The following is an 18022-nucleotide window of genomic DNA, read 5'->3' on the forward strand; positions in this document are numbered from 1 at the left end:
GGGTGGCCTTTCTGATGAAGTGTCCATTGCTTCTGCAATGAAGGGCACTTGGGAGGCCTCCGGGGGTCTCACTGGAACCAGGAGCACACAGCTCTCTTGTCCTGCTTTGCCATGGAATCCCCTCCTGGTCTCTGAGGTTAAAGACCATGGTGACCCCTTTAAGAGGATATCAGGGTGCTTTCAGGTCCCATTTGTAAGTCTCTAAAATGTTCTATCCTAAAGTCCAGGGCAGTTAAGAATCTGTTATCTTATCACCTATTCTTCTCTACATAGAATCTAACGGAATATACTTAAAGTCATTCCTCAAGTGTTTTAAGAAGCTGGGGGATTTCTCTGTGGCTCTTGATCTCAGAGATTTATTTAAATCAAAATAAAAGATTCAGCTTAGCAACTCTCATGTATGAACACTTATCTATAAGTCAATTGAAACAGACTACATAGCTTGCCGCATGAACATGTACATGCATACCAGATGACATACATTATAAAGCAAAACAACGTTTGTAACAGCTTTTTGAAAAATCTCAAGTGTTTTAAAGTTACCACATCTTGCTCTTAGTAACACTAGTTGAAGGTGCTTTTAGTTGGAACCTGTAGCTAATAGGACTTTACACACTTGTACTCTTTAGGCCTTGTTTTTTAGGATAACAGCTGTGAACAATAATGCAATACGATTACTAGACTTTAGTGATATTTTCACATTGTCAATAGCAGTGTTACATTGCTAACATTTCATTATTATACTGGCTAGCCAGCAGATTTAATCACCATTAAGATGAAAATAACTTAAGACAGAAGTTAAAAAAAAATGTTGCTTTGACAAAGAATCAGATTTCAATTCCTTTGCACCAAAGATGAACATTAAGAAAATGTTGTACACAGTATTCAATCATACCATACATCCTTTAAGGACTTGCTGTCTTCCTGTAAGACAAAATCTCACAAACGATGCTTTTTTGCAATTCAGAATATAAGTAATCAACAATGCAAGAATACAAATAATCCAAACTTGGTACAGCTGCACAATTAAGACAGCTTGACCGATAAACATAACCACCAGTTTATGCATCAGCAGCTTTTGAAACTTTTCCAAGAATCTTTGTGATTATGCAAGTATTCATTCACTTTAACAGAACATACAAGCTCACACGCAGAACCTGCTCCTCCTTATAGAAGTACCAGTCTAGGTGTAAACACTGTAGGCCGGATCTGATCAGAGCTAGGATGGCACTACAAACCAGCAGATGGTTAAACTTCAAGACCAAACAGCAGGAAAAGCAGCAGAAAACATTGCAAAACACTGAGAACTCATTGCTGAAGCCAGTTGCAATGACACAGAAAAACCTTGATTTAGCACATGAACACAGCATTAACAGTGAGATACACCATGAAGCAAAAGGCACATAGAATGAAATACTAGTCGGGGACAGAGGGAACTGCAAAGGGAAAGAATCTCTCAGGCTACAAAGAGTTAATGAATCTTAAGTTCTCCCCGGGGGTGCAGGAGTCTGGGGTCTGGCCCATTGCTAACTAGCAATATTCCCGTTGGTATCTGAGATCAGTGACCAAGGAGAGACAAAATGAACTTCTACCTCCTGTTAGATATCTCTAACAATTAAGCCTAAGATGAAACAATTAAAGCTAAAAGACAGAACAGGGAAGGACCAGGGTAAAAACCAGTTGTGTGCTCCACGTGGCGGTGGAGCCAGCACAGCACAGCAGCATAGCCATGCAAAGAGGCCCATCCAGACTAACTCTCTCCACTCTAAAGCTCAAAACTGGCAGCTAAGTCTTGGTGCAGAAAAAGATCAGGCCCTTTTCTTTACATTCTGGGAATCAAAGGAATCCCAATGCTTGAGGATAAACCCCAAGGGGGGTTGTGGTGGATGGCTCGTTTCCCATCTGAAAAGAGAGGAAAAGAAAACAGAAGCGTCCCTCAGTTTCTATCTCTCCTGAGTCTAAGACGTCTCTTAAAACTCCTATTGCTAGCCCGTGGCGTCCAGGTGTACTCTGAAGACCACAGAAGGGAGGGAGGTGGGAGTGAAGTCAGTACACTTGACTCACGTCGCTCGACCTTCCATGCCTTGTGGGATGTCTCGGTTAGAACAGCATGTGCCAGGAGTGAAAACCGCTCCTGTTTCCTGCGCCATGCTAGACCTAGGCCTCTGCCTGGTGCAATATTCTGATGTCCTGGAGAACATACAAGTCAGAAGCAGCATGTCCCAAAAATATCCCCTGCACCCTGCTGCATCTGGGACTTCTGTCGGACAAAATATGCTCTCCTTTTGAATTTTGTTCTAACCTTGAGCTGACAAGTCTGACCTCAAACTTCGGCCTGATTCTATAAGCCTGTGTAACAATGTCCTTAACTAGAGCTGGAGGAGTACCTGTGTTGACTCTGGTTTTCTGCTCACATGAGCGACTACACTCGTTAAGAGCTAACCTGGAGGAACTGTCTCTGCTGATTGCCTTGTGAAGGGGTTAAAGGTGTAACCCATTCCTCCCTAGCTCTGTTGCTTGGATCTCATCTACAGAGGGCCTAGAGAAACTCTGCCTGCCTTTTCCTTCTTCCCCATCACAGACCAGTTGATATTTAGCACATAGAGACCAGTAAAAGAAAGCCCAAAAAACTGAATCCATAGAGAATGAGATTTAGTGAGAAAAAGCTTTTGGAGAAGATATCAGAAAAGGTAATGGAGGACTCGCCAGTGCCTGGGGCAGTTTGGGAATTGAGGCATGCAGCCCAGGGCTCCTGGCCTCGCCATGGTGATGACTGAGTCCCCGCAGAAGGAAGGAAAGAGTGCAGATTTCAGCCTGACACCCTGACGGGCTGTCGGAGTCCGGGGTGCAGTCCAGAGGCCTTTCGAAAAGCATCAGGGAGTGGCCCTGACCAGAATTTCTGAGGCGCCCTAGGACTTCTCCCAGTCTCACGCGACGGGCTTAGTCCGCGAAAGGAAACTGAGTTTGGACAAAACCGACATTCCTGGAGCCGAGGAGAGAGAAGAGAAAGGTAGAACCCCCACTTCCGTAGACTGAGCACCCAGGTGCCTTTCCCAGGAGAAGCGCTTCACGGTCCTCTGCTCGCTCAAGGCCCAGGGTGAGGCTGACGGGCTTTCAGGGAACATCAGGGGGTGCCCTGACCAGATCCCCTACTCGTCCACGCCTTCTCCCACATCCTCCACGAGAGGCCAGTCTGCCAGAGCAGCGTTTCACGGCGCCTTGCCCACTGGGCTTTTTTGGGGACTGAGGTCAGCCGACGGGCTTTCAGGGAACATCAGGGGGTGCCCTGACCAGATCCCCTACTCGTCCAGGCCTATCCCCAACGTCCTTCCTTTGGCGCCGATCCACAGAAGCGAGAGGAGCCGTTTCCCAGCGCCTTGCCCACCGGGCATTTCTGGGAACCAGGGTCAGCCGATGGGCTTTCGGGGAACACCAGAGAGTGCCCTCGTCAGATCCCCTACTTACCCAGGCTTTCCCTGTCGTTTTTGCGGCACTGATCTACGGGAAGTGGGAAGCAAGGAGAGATCAGAAAAGTGTCCCAGCTCCAGGGGATCAATTTAGCCAAACTCAGCAAGCCTTGCCCCTGAGTCTTAAGACCGGCAGCTGCGCTGAATGCATTTAACTGGCTGACAGGGACCCGGTGTTTCTTTCTGCAAGAGTTACTAATTGTGGAGAGCTAGTGTCTTCGAAAAACAGGATAGAGAGTCCGCTTTGCTCACCATCTGACGAGATGGATGTCTGGAGGCTGGCTGGAGATGAACTCAAGTCTCGCTGGTAGAATCCGAGTCATGGCACCAAAACTGTTGCAGGGTTTTTGACCCCGAATTCTTTAGAGGTCTAAATGTGTTAAACAAAAAGTACCTTTAGCATTTAATACTGTATGTTAATGAATACTGTCACACGAGCTTTTAGATTTGTTAGATTTCTCTAAAATAATTTACCAGGAGAAAGGGGGTCAGTCACGGTGCGTCCCATCTCGTCTGTCAGTCACACACGCACCCAATTCAGAACAAGAACAACTTAACAATGCAAGGCAAAGACAGAGCTGGAGAAAGAATATTAAAACAAAATCTAGGTTTTGTCTGGACGAAAATAATAGAACACCAACAATAACGACTAAACATATGCACAAGCACCAAACACGTCAGAACAGAGACATATAACTCTTAAACACTTTGCGATTTCCAACCTCTTCTTTGACATACTTTAACCTGGAGATATTTTATAAAACAAGTACTTGGGTTCACCTCATGCTATAGGTTGATTCAACAGTGGACCACTCTATATCAGATTATTTTTGTTAAATTAAGTTACAGAACATGTGTCATTCTTTTTCTTTTTTCTTTCTCTTTTTCTTTTCTTTTTTTATTTTATTTTTTTATTTTAAACCTACCTTGCTTGAATTGCTTAACTCTCCGGTCAGCCTATCCTGACCAACAGCATTCCCCATTTTATATAGAAGTTCTTCAAGCTCGGAGACCAATTCATCCTATTCATCCTGGGAGAAGGCTGAACCCTTTTTTCATCCTTTTCGCAGGATAAATTAAACACCAAGACCTAACTATACTTCAAAGTAAATCTAAAACGTTAACTATATTTCAAAATAAATCTGAAACCTACCTATATTTCAAAATAAAACCCCCTCTCCTACCAGTTTAGGAAAGACTTACAATACGTCCCACTTACCTGCTGGCCAGCCTCCCGGGACGACCCTTCCTTGAATCCTCGGTGGGACCTCCACCAGTCACGGAGCCAAGCGGAGGGACTTGTGTTACAAAACAGACAACACACAGTGGGTCATGCTTGTGAAGAGAATGCCACATCTTTTATAGTCTGCTTGGCTCCTCCCAGTACTTTCCCAATGCTCAAGCAACTCCTCAGCTCCCCCGAGGGCATCTTACAAAGGGGAAGCAAGGAAGAGGCAACTTACGGTCAAGCCAGGGGCTAAATGTATCAGGCCAAGATTGCCCATCCTGTACACCTTGAGAAACAAGCTAAGCTGTGCAGTTCACCCTTGGGAGACCAGGGCCTACAGACTTGGTGCACGGAGCAGATAATAACACGCGTGGACCCTGACTGATGGTCAAAGCCAAAGTTTATTAGTGGCATCAGACTTTATACACTGAGGGTCATATGGGATAAGGGAGGAAGTATTGAGCTCATCAACAAAACCCAGTAACAGTTGCTATGCTTTTGTCTGGAACTCCTTTTGTCTTGCATATTCCACCAAGTGTTCTCACACACATGCTGTCCACTCAACCGTTCTTATATAAATGATCTCCAATCAGGCATACAAAAGGTGGCCATTCGGTTGTTCTCATGCAAATATTATCCAATCAACTGTAATTCTGTGCTTGCCTACCCTCTAGGGTCACAATGTCCTCCTATACGCGTGTGTACACGTGTGTGTGTGCATGTGTGCGGCATGCTGGTGCACACACATGTATCTGCTTGTGCGTGCGTGTGCTCTCGACAGGAATGGCCCAGAAGCGTGATGCCCAGCTGACAGGCAGCCTGCCTCACTCACTCTGCACTGCCACGGAGGCCTGCAGGAACCACAGGAAGCGGCCAGCCCACCGCCCAGAAGCTGCCGTCAGAGCTGATGAGCCAAGAGCTGTCCAGTCCCCAACTTGGTGTCTCAGGATGGGGCAGAGTCGGGAGAGCCCTGAGGCTGGACAGTCAAGGGAATGGCTGGAGGCATCCCCGGGAGGTGAAGCCAGACCCTCCTTGGGTATCCAGCAGCAGCAGGTCCCCGCTGGGCCACTGTGCCGGACACCTCTGCATTCTGATAGGAGCTGAAGGTCGGCTCTGCCATGGGGGAGGGCATGGCAGCGGGAGCTCCCGTGGAGGAGGTGGGAGAGACGTGCCTTCCCAGCCATCCCACAAGGAGCACCCATGGGAAACCCCCTCCCCAGGCCTGTCCTCACAAGCCCCCACCCCTACCGGCCCCTGGAGGCAGAGCACACACTGATTCCTCGGTTTGGGTGCGGTCACACGGTCCAGCAGCTTCGGCCTTTCCCTAGGCCAGGGCTTTGAGACTGAGGCAGGAAGGGTTCTGGGAAGAGGTTGTCACTTCTGACCTGGCTATGCTGGTACCATGCAGCCCCCTCTGCTTGCCCTCCGCACACACTTCCACCAGACAGAATAGCTTTGGGGCTGGCAGTGTGACTCAGGGAGTTGAGGCACCACTTGCAACCCTAGCATCCGTATGGGCACTAGTTCGAGTCCCTGCTACTCCACTTCCAACCCAGCTCCCAACGGGTGGTCTGGGAAGGTAGTGGAGGATGGCCCGTCCAGCCATGTGGGAGACCCGCGTAAAGCTGCAGGCTTCTGGCTCCCTTCTGGCCGCGGAATGATCATGTTTGGGGGAGAGAACCGCAAATGAAAGATCTCTCTCTCTGTTTCCCTCCCTCACTCTCTTTCAAATAAATCTTAAACACACACACACACCAAATAGGGCAGAATCTCTCGCAGCCAGTGCGGGCCTGTTGCTGGCCCCACACCATGTCCGTCATTGTCACGGCCGAGCCTTCCTCTGCCGGCATCCAGCCTGAGCCGGTGCTGGCAGAGCGGACGGAGGAGCATCCCAGCACCTGGGACCCCTCTGCAAGTGGGCAGGGCCTGGTGCCCATGGCCTGTGCACTGCCTGCTCTCGGCCTGCGGGCCTCTGGCATGTGGAGCCCAGAGTGGCCTGGCCGTGCCCCTGGGGCTTCTCCTTCCCTGGAACCAGGGCATAAGGTCCAGAGATGCTGATGGTGCCAAGGCCAGGTCGTGGGGTTCTTCCCTGGAAAGAAGACCCCCCCAACCCCCGAGAGTGCACACAGGGTGTCCCACACCTAACCAGGCTCCGGGATTCCACTGCTGTGCACCAAAGTCAGGAGGAAACTTTTCCAAGTCCAGAGCTGGTGGCCTTGGCCGATGCACCAGGTCCAGGAGGGCCCGCGATGACCATGATAGCAACTGCCCACTCCAATCCAGCAATGGGCACCCCTGCCACCCACAGAGCCCGTGCTGGGTGCCCGCCACACGCCATCTCTCACTCACCTGTTCAGCAGCCCTTTCTCCCATTGGTGACAAACAACTTGGGACCATGGTCACCTAGGGGACCCCCGTGAACTTGGGAGACACAACAGCTGCAAGGAGATTCTCAGGGCCTTGTTCCAAGACCCCGGCAGCGGGGGAAGGAAGGGGGGCCCCACCACGGCACTGTCGACCCTGCAGCCCACACCTCTGCTGCCAGGTACATGAGGTCTCAGTGGCTTTTCTGATCCTTGGCCTCACTGCTGAAGGCCTCTGAGGTCAGCTGACGAGAGGGCCTCACCCAGAGCCTGTCGCACCCAGGAGGTGTGTGGGGCTCAAGTTGTTGGGGTCCTGCCCCTCAGGAGAGTTGCCTAGGTTGAGGGCTCGCCTCCCAGCTCCGGCCCCGGCGCAGTCCCGGCCCAGCAGCTACAGTGGAACTGGCAAATGATCCTCCTTGTCAACCAGTCCATAGACCGATCAGTAACCGGAACCCAGAACAATGGTGACAGCAAGACACAGGCAGCGACAGGAAGCAGGTCACTGCCGGAATGAGTGCAGCCGGTTCAGGGCCCGGGATGAAGCAGTCACACTAGAATGTTCTGGAAAAGACAGAGCAGACGAGGGAGACCTGGGCAGCTGCCAGCGTTGGTGGGAGGTGAGCCAGGAGGAGGCAGGACGCAGGGAAAGCCTGGGGTTGTGGGGGGCTGTCCTCTGTCCTGCCCGCTTCATTGGGCATCCAGTCCCTCTCCCTTGGCACTGCCTGGCAGGAACGATTCTTTCGTAGGGGTCAAAGGATCCTTGCCACCCCTTGCCGAGACACCTGCCTGGGCCCCTGCTGCCCCTGTCGGTCAGGGCCTCACTGAGGAATGATGTGCCCCCTTCCCACAGGGTACTCCAGCAGCCTCCCCACGCAGGGTGGCGTCACCCCTTGCCTCCAGGAGAGGGGCACCTCTGGAGGCCTTCGGGCCCCCTTGCTCCATGCCCCTCACCAGGGTCCCAGAGCAACCCTGCCCTTCAGGGGCACCCAACCCTGTGGGTCACGACCCAAAGCACAATGCTTCTTTATTTAAAGATGTATTTATTTGTTGCAATGCAGAGTTACAGAGTGAAGGAGACGGGGAGATCTCCCATCTGCTGGTTCACCCTCCAAGTGGCTACCAGTGACCAGGACTGGGCCAGGCCGAAGGCAGGACTCAGATGCCCCATCCGGGCCTCCCACGTGGGCTGTCCTCTGCGACTTTCCCAGACACACTAGCAGCTGGATCAGAAGTGGAACAGCCAGGGCTCGAACTGGCATCCACATGGGAGGCTGGCCCTGCAGAGCGTAACATGCTATACCGCAGTGCCAGCCACTGGCTTCTCCATCTTGCTCAACCTTTTCTACCTTTTTCAGTTGATTACTGTGACAAAACTGGTTTTATCCAATTGACTAATCGTTAGATGAGGAAATGGAGGGGTTCCTGGTTGACGCACCTGCACATGAACATGCAAGCATGAACTCATGCAGATACCCTGTCTGCACACATGGAGGCCACGCCCATTCTCACAGCAGCATATGCGCATGCGAGCAGGCTGTGCACCTGCAGGGCATACACAAGCGTGTGTACACAGGCTACATACTTGCACACACACGAGTACACAGTACACGCGTCCCAGGAGCATCTTCCTTGGACCCAGAGGCAGGAAGCAGCCTCTGCCGAGGTATGGGGAACAGGGGGAGGCTGTGACCCCCAGCCCCTTGGGGGCAGAACCTGCGTCTTTCAGGCTTCTTGTCTCCTGGAGGAAGGTTCCCCTCAACCTCCTGTGATCAGGGGATGTTGGAGTTCCAGGGACCCAGCACAGGAGCCCAGGGAAGGGTGGCTGATGTCTGATATACCCTGGGGCCCCATGCCCCTCTGTGGGCAGTGCCTTACACCCAGCCCACCCGGAAGTCCTGCACAGCTGCCCTCTGGGTTACCCTGACTGTGGAAGCCGCTTTGGGGTGTCATGGTCTGACTGTCACACCACTTTTGCCGGTGTGTCACACCGGCTGTCATGGAAGGTTCCAAACCCCATTGCCTTGGCTGTAGCAATGAGGGGCGCAGCCATCCCCCCTCCCCACCCGCCGCCTCCCGCTCCCTCCCCTCCTCTCCCCACCCCTGTGGTCAGGCTCCCGCCCCTTCCCTGGGGCCTCCTTGGCCACAGCAAGAGTGGGGCTCCACCCTTTCTGGTGGCCTGGCCCCACTGCCCCGCCCCTTCCTGCCTGTCCCCGTGTGGCACCTGACCCCCGCTGGGCACCCAGCAAGGAGCAGGGGAGGGGAAGCCACCATGAGGCCTGGCCGCCGAGTCAGGGTTGCCAAGTGCCAGCTGCTGGTTACCTGCCTCTTCGTCCTGGTAACAGGCGGGGTCAGGGGGTGCTGAGTGCATGCCTAGGCCCCCCCCCCCCCCCCCCCCCGGTCCTACCCTAGTTAGGATTCCCTGGGGGGAGTGGCAGTCCTCCTGAGGGACAGCCTGAGGATTGGGGGATGATGGGGGACGGTGCTGCTTGCCAGGGCACCTTGCAGGGTGTCAGGACTGCAGAGGGCCTGGTTGGAGGGGTCTCCCCCACACCGATTTCCCCCCAGGGGGCCTGATGCAAGTCCCCAGGTCCTGGCAGCCTCTGAATGTGTGTCTGCACGTGGTTGTGCACCTCCTTGAGCCACTCCCATGGGAGCCCCAGGCCCCTGAGTGGCAATCCCACCCCAACTATGCGCCTGCACCCCCCAGCTGCTGGGCCTATCTGTGGCCACCTCGGCGACCCTCACCTACTTTGGGGCTCACTGGACTGTCCTTCGCCAGGCGGCCTTGGGGAGGACTGCCTACGAGGAGACACACCGTTGGGGTAAGTGGCGGCCAGGAGGGAGGTCACCGCAGCAGAGCAGAGAGGGGCTGAGCTGGGGTCCCCAGGGGCTCTGGGCAGGACAAGGGCTGCCCGTGGCTGGTCTGCACTGGGGCCAGAAGAGGCAGCCAAGGGATTCAGAGGATGTGTGTGTGCAGAAACTCAGGCCTGGCGGCCCCCAACCCCAAGTTGTCCCCAGCAGGGCTGGAAGGGGTTGATAAGGGCACCCCTCCCCTCCCCAGAGGCGGGCAGGGGCGGGGCGTGGGGGTGGCCCCATCTGGATGCCTCAAACCTCCTCTTCTTCCTCCCCTGCTTCCCCCCTCTTCCCTTCTTTCCCCCTCCCTCCAGCCTTTTGCTTGGTGACCGGCCTGGCCGTGCTGTTGACCATGGGGGCCACGTTGAGTGCCGCAGGCACCATGAGGGAGGCCCAGGGCCTCATGGCCGGGGTGAGTCCTCTGGGCCGCAGGAAAGCCTCGGCCCTCTCCCCTCAAAAGGAAACAGGAGCTGCCAGAATGGTGGGGGCCCTGAGGCAGGCAGGCCAGCTGGGACCCTTCCCCAGGACCCCTCACACCACAGCCTGGCCTCACATGGGCGGGGGGGGGGGGGGGGGGGGGTCGGGGAGAGGGGGGGCTTCTGCAGGCTGCAGTGTCAGCCACCAGGGGTCGCCATGGAGCGAGGCCTTGGACAGCTGCCCTGGCCCTCCGGTGCAGCTCCCTGGCCTGGGGGCAGAGGGGTCAGCCCAGGGAGGCTGCTGGCCAGAATGTCCGTCACATGAAGTGGGTTTGTTGGAACGACCTGGGAGATCCCTGCTCCTCCACCCTGGCTGGACTGCTGCACCAGACTGTCAAGCTAAGAGGAGTCAAGCACAGCCCCTGGGCTGAGCCCCAGCCTGGACAGTGCCCCGTGCAGACGCTAGGGAACTATCCCGAGACCTGCTCTTGGGGCCGCATGTGCCTGTGTGCACGTGTCTACCCGTGTGCATGTCTGTGTGTGCCTGTGTGCACATCTACCCGTGTGCATGTCTGTGTGTGCCTGTGTCTACCCGTGTGCATGTCTGTGTGTGCCTGTGTCTACCCGTGTGCATGTCTGTGTGTTCCTGTGTGCACGTGTCTACCCGTGTGCATGTCTGTGTGTGCCTGTGTGCACGTGTCTACCCGTGTGCATATCTGTGCGTGTCTGTGTACACGTGTCTACCCGTGTGCATGTCTGTGTGTGCCTGTGTCTACCCGTGTGCATGTCTGTGTGTGCCTGTGTGCACGTGTCTACCCGTGTGCATATCTGTGCGTGTCTGTGTACACGTGTCTACCCGTGTGCATGTCTGTGTGTTCCTGTATGCACGTGTCTACCCGTGTGCATGTCTGTGTGTTCCTGTGTGCACGTGTCTACCCGTGTGCATGTCTGTGTGTGCCTGTGTCTACCCGTGTGCATGTCTGTGTGTTCCTGTGTGCACGTGTCTACCCGTGTGCATGTCTGTGTGTGCCTGTGTGCACGTGTCTACCCGTGTGCATGTCTGTGTGTGCCTGTGTGCACGTGTCTACCCGTGTGCATGTCTGTGTGTGCCTGTGTGCACGTGTCTACCCGTGTGCATGTCTGTGTGTGCCTGTGTCTACCCGTGTGCATGTCTGTGTGTTCCTGTGTGCACGTGTCTACCCGTGTGCATGTCTGTGTGTGCCTGTGTGCACGTGTCTACCCGTGTGCATGTCTGTGTGTGCCTGTGTGCACGTGTCTACCCGTGTGCATGTCTGTGTGCCTGTGTGCACGTGTCTACCCGTGTGCATGTCTGTGTGCCTGTGTGCACGTGTCTACCCGTGTGCATGTCTGTGTGCCTGTGTGCACGTGTCTACCCGTGTGCATGTCTGTGTGTTACTGTGTACACGTGTCTACCCGTGTGCATGTCTGTGTGTGCCTGTGTGCACGTGTCTACCCGTGTGCATGTCTGTGTGTGCCTGTGTGCACGTGTCTACCCGTGTGCATGTCTGTGCGTGCCTGTGTGCACATAGAGGTGTCTTCCTTTCCTCTGCCAGCCTGTTGCTTTGTAGGTGTGGCATTCATGGGTGGATCTGGCATCTCTGTGTATGTACACGCAGGAAGCCCACCGTGAGTGGCCAGCGTGCAGCAGAACGCTTTCTTACACCATGAGGGTACCCATCGGCCCGTCCTGCCTCTGGTGGAGGCCCCAGGGAGGCTGGCAGCGTGATGGGGTGTCTCCCTGCTGCCCGGGGACCCTCTCCACGGGGAGGCAGGGGTGGGGTGGCGGTTGCTCTTCCTGAGAAACAAATGGTTTCTGGAAAATGCTGGTCTCCTCAGCTGGCTCGGGGCCTTGAGCCTGGGAGGCAGCCGCGGGCGATGGATTCCAGATGGGGAAGGCAGCCTTTGGCCAACCAGCCAGTGGACAGGGCGGAGATGGGGGCGGGGAGAGGAGGGAGGAGGAGGGGAGAGGAGGGAGGAGGAGGGGAGAGGAAGCAGGGAGGCAGGGAGGAGGGGATGGAGCAGGAAGGAGGCAGAGGCAGAAGAGAGGCACCCTCCCCACCCTGCCCACAAGCCGGCTCTGCTCTGGGCAAGCCTAAGCCTCGGTCACCTGTCCTCCCCAGGCGGGGCCAGGACTGCCGTCCCTTTTGCCCAGGACACCATGGGGAGTGGAACCCCCAGGGCTGTCCTTCTGAGGTGAAGTGGTGGGGGTGGCTCCCTTGGCACTACAGGGGCCCTGCTGGGAGCAGAATGGTGTGAGGCCCAGAAGCAATGGAGAGGAGCCCCACTGTGGGTCCCCATGGACACCCCCTGACCGAGGGCCCCAGGACTCACCAAAGGGCCAGGCGCGAAGGCCAGAGCCAGGACCCCAGTTGGGGTGGGGGCTAAGGGGAGCTTGGGGTCGCAATCACAGAGGAACCTCTCCGTGAGGTACAGCCAGACCATGCCCAGCTGCAGAGGGCAGGTGGGCACCCAGAGCCCCCACCCTACTCACCCAGGCAGCCCCCAGGGGCAGGGGGCCCCTGGGGCACTGGGTGAGGTGTGGTGCTATACCCGAGGGGTGCTCAGGAGCCTGAACAGGGGACCAGAGAAGTTGGGGCAGGCATGGGCGCTCACTGTGCAGACACACACCTGCCGTGCACACACCTCACGCATCCCCTCCGTCCAGGGATTCCTGTGCTTTGCTGTGGCCTTCTGTGCGCTGGTGCAAGTCGCCTTCCAAAGCTACCACCGCCCGGACCAGGTGAGGGGGCAGCCACTCCCTGATGGAGGACAAGGCCGAAGCCACTAGGGTTGGGGGCAGGAAAGGGGAGACAGTGCTGTGTCTGGCCCAGGTCTCTGAGAGGAGGGGGACGGGCTGAGGGAGGGGAGGCCAGTCTGCAACCCCACTTCCACACCACCATGTTCAGGGGCCCCCGGCTGAGCACCAGGAGGTCAGGGGCCCGGAAGTGGAGCCTGGCTCCCTGCTGGGCCGGCATTGACCTTGGACATAGTTGTGGCCTCCTGGCATGGAGGAATTTGGGCCCTCTGGGGCCAGCCCAAGTTGCTACCAGGACTAGTGGGGACTCCAGGCCCTGCTCAGAGTCACCCCAAAGTAACTGCAACCCCAGCATCTTTTGGGGTCCACCCCAAGACAGGATGAGCACAGCCCATCTCTTGTGACCCAGCAGGATCCCGGAGAGGTGGAGCCACCACAGCGTCCTGCCTCCCAGGGGTGGTCTGGCCACCGGCAGCCTGGGTCACAGCGTGGGTGGCCACGGGCAAGACAGCCGCCAGCACCCCAGAGTCAGCCGTGCTCACACACACACCATTGTCGAGGAGGCGGCGGGGGTTGGGGGGGCGCGCTGCAGGGGCTGCAGGATGGAACCCAGCTGGGCTGCTCCCAAGGGTAGGGCTGGGGAGGGGGAAGCAGACAGCCTCCCTGGCCTGCTCTGCCCCATGCAACCCCCCAACACACGCACAAGCATGCATGCACACACACACACACACACATGCTGTCCTGCGGCCACCTTGCCCCTGCAGAGGGAGCCCTGCCTCACCCCCCCAACACATGGCCTGTGTATATGTGTCCAGGCTCTGTGACACAGACGGGGCCTGGTGGTTGGGGTTGGCAGGTCAGCAGTGGGCAGGGACACTGGACTTTCTAGTTTACAGCCTCCTTGCCTGGGACCCCAACACATGGGAAATATGGCTCGAGGCAGCACAGGGCCCAGCTCCCCTGCGGCCCTCTTCCCAGGGGTCTCCTCTCTGATGTGGGGACCTGGAGTGCCCAAGCAGCCCTGGGCAGGGTGGGGCTGGCCTCTTGTGCCCATCCCACGTCCATCCCTTGCTCATCCTGTGTCCTTCCCATGTCCATCCCGTGTCTGCCCGCATCCATCCCATGTCATCCCGTATACATCCTGTGCCCATCCCATGTCCACCTGCATCCATCCTGTCTCATCCCGTGTCATCCCATGCCCATCCCGTGCCAACCTGTGCCCATCCTGTGTCCATCCCATGTCATTCTGTGTCTATCCCATGTCCATCCCGTGTATGCCTGCATCCATCCTGTGTCATCCTGTGCCCATCCCATGTCCGCCCAAATCCATCCCATCTCATCCCGTGTCATCCCATGCCCATCCCGTGCAGTCCTGTGTCATCCCATGCCCATCCCGTGCCGTCCTATGTCATTCTGTGTCCATCCATGTCTATCCCATGTCCATCCCGTGTATGCCCGCATCCATCCTGTGTCATCCTGTGCCCATCCCATGTCATCCCGTGTCCATCCCATGTCCATCCCATGTCCATCCCATGTCCATCCCGTGTATGCCTGCATCCATCCTGTGTCATCCTGTGCCCATCCCATGTCTGCCCAAATCCATCCCATCTCATCCCGTGTCATCCCATGCCCATCCCGTGCCGTCCTGTGTCATTCTGTGTCCATCCATGTCTATCCCATGTCCATCCCATATCCGCCCGCATCCATCCTGTGTCATCCCGTGTCCATCCCATGTCATCCTGTGCCCATCCCATCTCATCCCGTGTCATCCCATGCCCATCCCGTGTCCATCCTGTGTTTTCCCCTCCAGGCTGATTCCAGCCCCAGGTTCCCACTGCACAGGACCAGGGGTGCACTGAGGTTGGGGTTGGTGGACCCCAGGACAAAGGGAATGGATCTTTGCCACCCCTGCCCTGAGCCCATGGTGAGCAGGGGGCGTTCCGCCAACACTTCCAGTTTGCCAGGCGCCAGGGCTGTGGTCTGCATCCTCCCGTGGCCCAGACGGCCTCCTGGGAAGGCGGCCTGCGGTTCTGTGATAGAGCTGTGCGGTGAGCCGCAGACATGGTGAGTCCCAGGAGGTCTTGTGCGGGCTCAGACTACAGCCTGCGGGATCCATCCGCCTGGGCCACAGCCACTGGTCAGGCCAGCTCCATCCTGGAGGCGTCCGGCCACCCACCTCAGGGCTTCACTCCTGCTGCACAGTCCCCCAAGGGCCACCCGCCTCCCAACGTGGCTAGGGCCAGGCTGCCGAAGCCTCCTCGTGGCACCATCAGCAGGCAGGGACACCCAGGGCCAAAGGCACTAGTGTCCGGAACGGGCAGGGCTGGTCAGAGCCTTCCCTGCTGGCGGGGTCTGCCCTGGGCTCGGGGGCCGTGAGCAGCACCCCCTCCTCTGTGGAGAGCAGGGATGAGTGGTCAGAGCAGGCCTGGGTCCCCTCCTACCCCACCTCCCGTTGTTGAGCTCTAACCCTTAAGGCAGTCTTGGTGTGTCCCAGCTGCCAGCGTGGCATGGGAGTGGAAGTGCACGTGGGCCACGGACGCTCGGGACAGCCAGGGGGCCTTCCCGGAGAAGGAGATATTCCAGCTGGTCTCTTGGTGGGGACAGTGGGGTATTCAGGAGGACAGCGGCCAAACATGGTGGTGGCAGGGTCAGTGACCCCCATGCTCTGCCCAAAGCGGCTTTGGCTGGCAGCTCCGGGACACCCAATGGCCTTGCATGGGCTGCAGCTGCCCAGGCAAGGGCAGGGCTAGGGGCTTCTCGGGAGCCCCTCGGTCCTGGTGTGGGTGAGGCCTTGTCTGTGGGCTGGGCCCATCGCTGGCTCGGGGAGCCTTAGCAGCAGGCGGTCTGAAAGCCTGGGTCTTACCCGAGAGTAGGTGGCTATGGTGACAGCCACACTAGGGATGGGTCCCAGGATGTGACCCTGTGGGCTGCCCGCCATGTGGGGAGGGGCTCTCACAGGCTTTCGGTGCAGGTGGAGGAGGTGGTGCTGGACGCTTTTGACCTGGTGTACGACCGAGCGCTGAGGAACGCGACAGGTTCCTGGTACTGGGAGCTGGTGGCCATCCAGGACACGGTGAGGCCGGGAAGGGGTGCCCTGCTGCAGCCTGGTGGTGGGGTGCTGGCTCCGCCGAGCCTGGGTGCAGAGCAGAGACCAGCTGCCTCATGTCCACTTCCAGGGCCCCCTGGCCCAGGCTCGGGGGGGCAGGTGCAGGGCTGGGCCACTCCCCAGAAGCAGCTGAGACACCCCGAGTCCCTACCTGCTCCTTCGTCCCCTGTCGCCTCAGTGAGCCGCTCTGTCCCACCTGCCCCCAGTTCCTGTGCTGTGGGAAGAGGTCACCATTCCGTGTGCTGCGGTCCACAGATGCCCAGCTGTGCCATGGAGCCGGCACGCACACACAGGTAAGCCGGGGCCCTCCCCACCTGCTCCTCTGCGTCCCACTCAGGGGCTTCCACACACCGCCCCCCACCCAGGTCCTCCCTTCCAGAGCCTCTACGAGGACTCCAGGGTAGGGGCGCTGAGCTCAGCCCCAGGGCAGGAGCAAGGGACTCAGCCAGGGTACATGACTCCTGCCTTCTCTTCCCCTCCGCCACCAGACACCCCCCTTCCCAGCTCCGGGCCAGAGCAGGGTGAGGTCCCCCCCACTCTCCCAGGGACAGCAGGGGGCGCTGGGCTCGGTTTAAGGGAGGGAGGTGGCCAGGATGAGCACCCGTGGCAGGTGCTGGGGGCAGGGGTGAACACTCACCCCTCAGAGAGTTGCTTTCAGCAGCTGCCTACCTCTGGCCCCGAACGTGTGATTCCAGCCCAGCTGCCTCGGTTTCTGGTAGCAGACACGGGTGGGTACCACGCCTGGGCCAGCCCTAGTGGAAGCCCAGGATGGGACCCGCACGCCGCGTCCTTCCGCTCCGGGCCCCCTGGGCCTTTCCCTGCCCATCCTGTTAGCCAGCCGCGGCCTGGCAGGTTCAGGGTGGAGCCTGGGGGGCCCTTGGCCCACAGAGGCTGGCTCCTACCCCGCCCCATGGCCTCTTCCCCTGCACCTGCCCACACCCCTTCTTCGCCAGGACTGCCTGGAGGGAATCCGGACCTTCTTGCGGACCCACCAGAGGGCCGGCTTCATCTCACTCGGCATCGCCCTGGCCCTTATGGTACCCAGGTTCTGCCCACTGATGGGCACACACGTGGGCAGCCGGCAGTTCCCTAGAGCAGGGGAGGCCTGGCCCATGGCCCAGGGGGAGACGTGGGACGCAGCCCAGCAGAATCCAGGAGCTCCCCGGGGTGGTGGGTGGCCCACCCCTCGGCCCCCACCTTCCTGTCGGGCCACTCAAGCCGCGCCCCTCTCGCTAGGTGTATGCGCTGCTGCTCTCCTCCTTTCTCTGGTTCGCCATCCGCGCACGCCGCGGCCTGGACCGGCGAGGCAGATACGTCCTGAGCCCAGCCTTGCCCAGCCGCAGCAGCAGGACCCCTGGGTTAAGGGGCCGCCCTAAGGTGATGGGCAGGTCACACGCCCGGCCACGTCTGACCCAGCCCCCTGCCTGTCCCTAACCCTGCTTCACAGACCTGCTCCTCACCCCAAGGTGGGGAGATGGGGTGCCCCTGGGGTCCCCAGATTACAGCTCCTGGCCTGGAGGGCCAAGAGGCAGGCTGGCTCCCTTTGACCTTTGCCCTCTCACCTGTGCACCCACAGAGGCAGAGGCGCCTGGCCAACGGCCCTTGCATCCCGCCTCAGGGCAAGGAGACCGTCCTCTGTGCCAGGGCGCCCCAGCCCGACGGACATGGGCACAGCAGCCATGCCATGCCCGAGGGCCGGCTCTGCGGCCTTCCACACAGCCCCCCGGCGACATTGGCCTCAGGTGGCTGAGGGCCTCCGTTCAGGTGTCCTGTACCCTTTCAAATAAAGTGAAAATTGTGAAGATTCAGTCAG

General features: G+C 57.8%; 1 protein-coding gene across 2 annotated transcripts; it reads left to right on the forward strand.

Moving 5' to 3' along the window:
• Positions 1–9284: 9284 nt before the first annotated feature.
• On the forward strand, positions 9285–17776 carry TSPAN32 (tetraspanin 32). 2 transcript variants are annotated; one of them, XM_040970769.1, is made up of 8 exons: positions 9285–9393; positions 9766–9880; positions 10226–10323; positions 13014–13088; positions 16075–16176; positions 16416–16502; positions 17163–17246; positions 17446–17776. In XM_040970769.1, the coding sequence occupies exons 1-8, from the start codon at positions 9328–9330 to the stop codon at positions 17641–17643; spliced, it is 825 nt and encodes a 274-aa protein (XP_040826703.1). In that variant the 5' UTR covers positions 9285–9327; the 3' UTR covers positions 17644–17776. The 2 variants fall into 2 exon arrangements, with proteins under 2 accessions (XP_040826703.1, XP_040826702.1); XM_040970768.1 differs by having other exon boundaries at positions 17163–17776.
• Positions 17777–18022: the final 246 nt, after the last annotated feature.

Source organism: Ochotona curzoniae, unplaced genomic scaffold (genome assembly GCF_017591425.1).
Source record: "Ochotona curzoniae isolate NIBS_2020 unplaced genomic scaffold, NIBS_Ocur_1.0 scaffold_4937, whole genome shotgun sequence".
Taxonomy (NCBI): Eukaryota; Metazoa; Chordata; class Mammalia; order Lagomorpha; family Ochotonidae; genus Ochotona; species Ochotona curzoniae.

What these genes read in the sequence shown, in the direction of transcription:
- TSPAN32 (XM_040970768.1), top strand. Translation starts at nt 9,328, where the DNA reads ATGAGGCCTGGCCGCCGAGTCAGGGTTGCCAAGTGCCAGCTGCTGGTT. An exon ending in CGAGGAGACACACCGTTGGG is followed by an intron (nt 9,881 to 10,225) that starts GTAAGTGGCGGC and finishes CCCTCCCTCCAG; the next exon opens with CCTTTTGCTTGGTGACCGGC. An exon ending in GCTACCACCGCCCGGACCAG is followed by an intron (nt 13,089 to 16,074) that starts GTGAGGGGGCAG and finishes CTTTCGGTGCAG; the next exon opens with GTGGAGGAGGTGGTGCTGGA.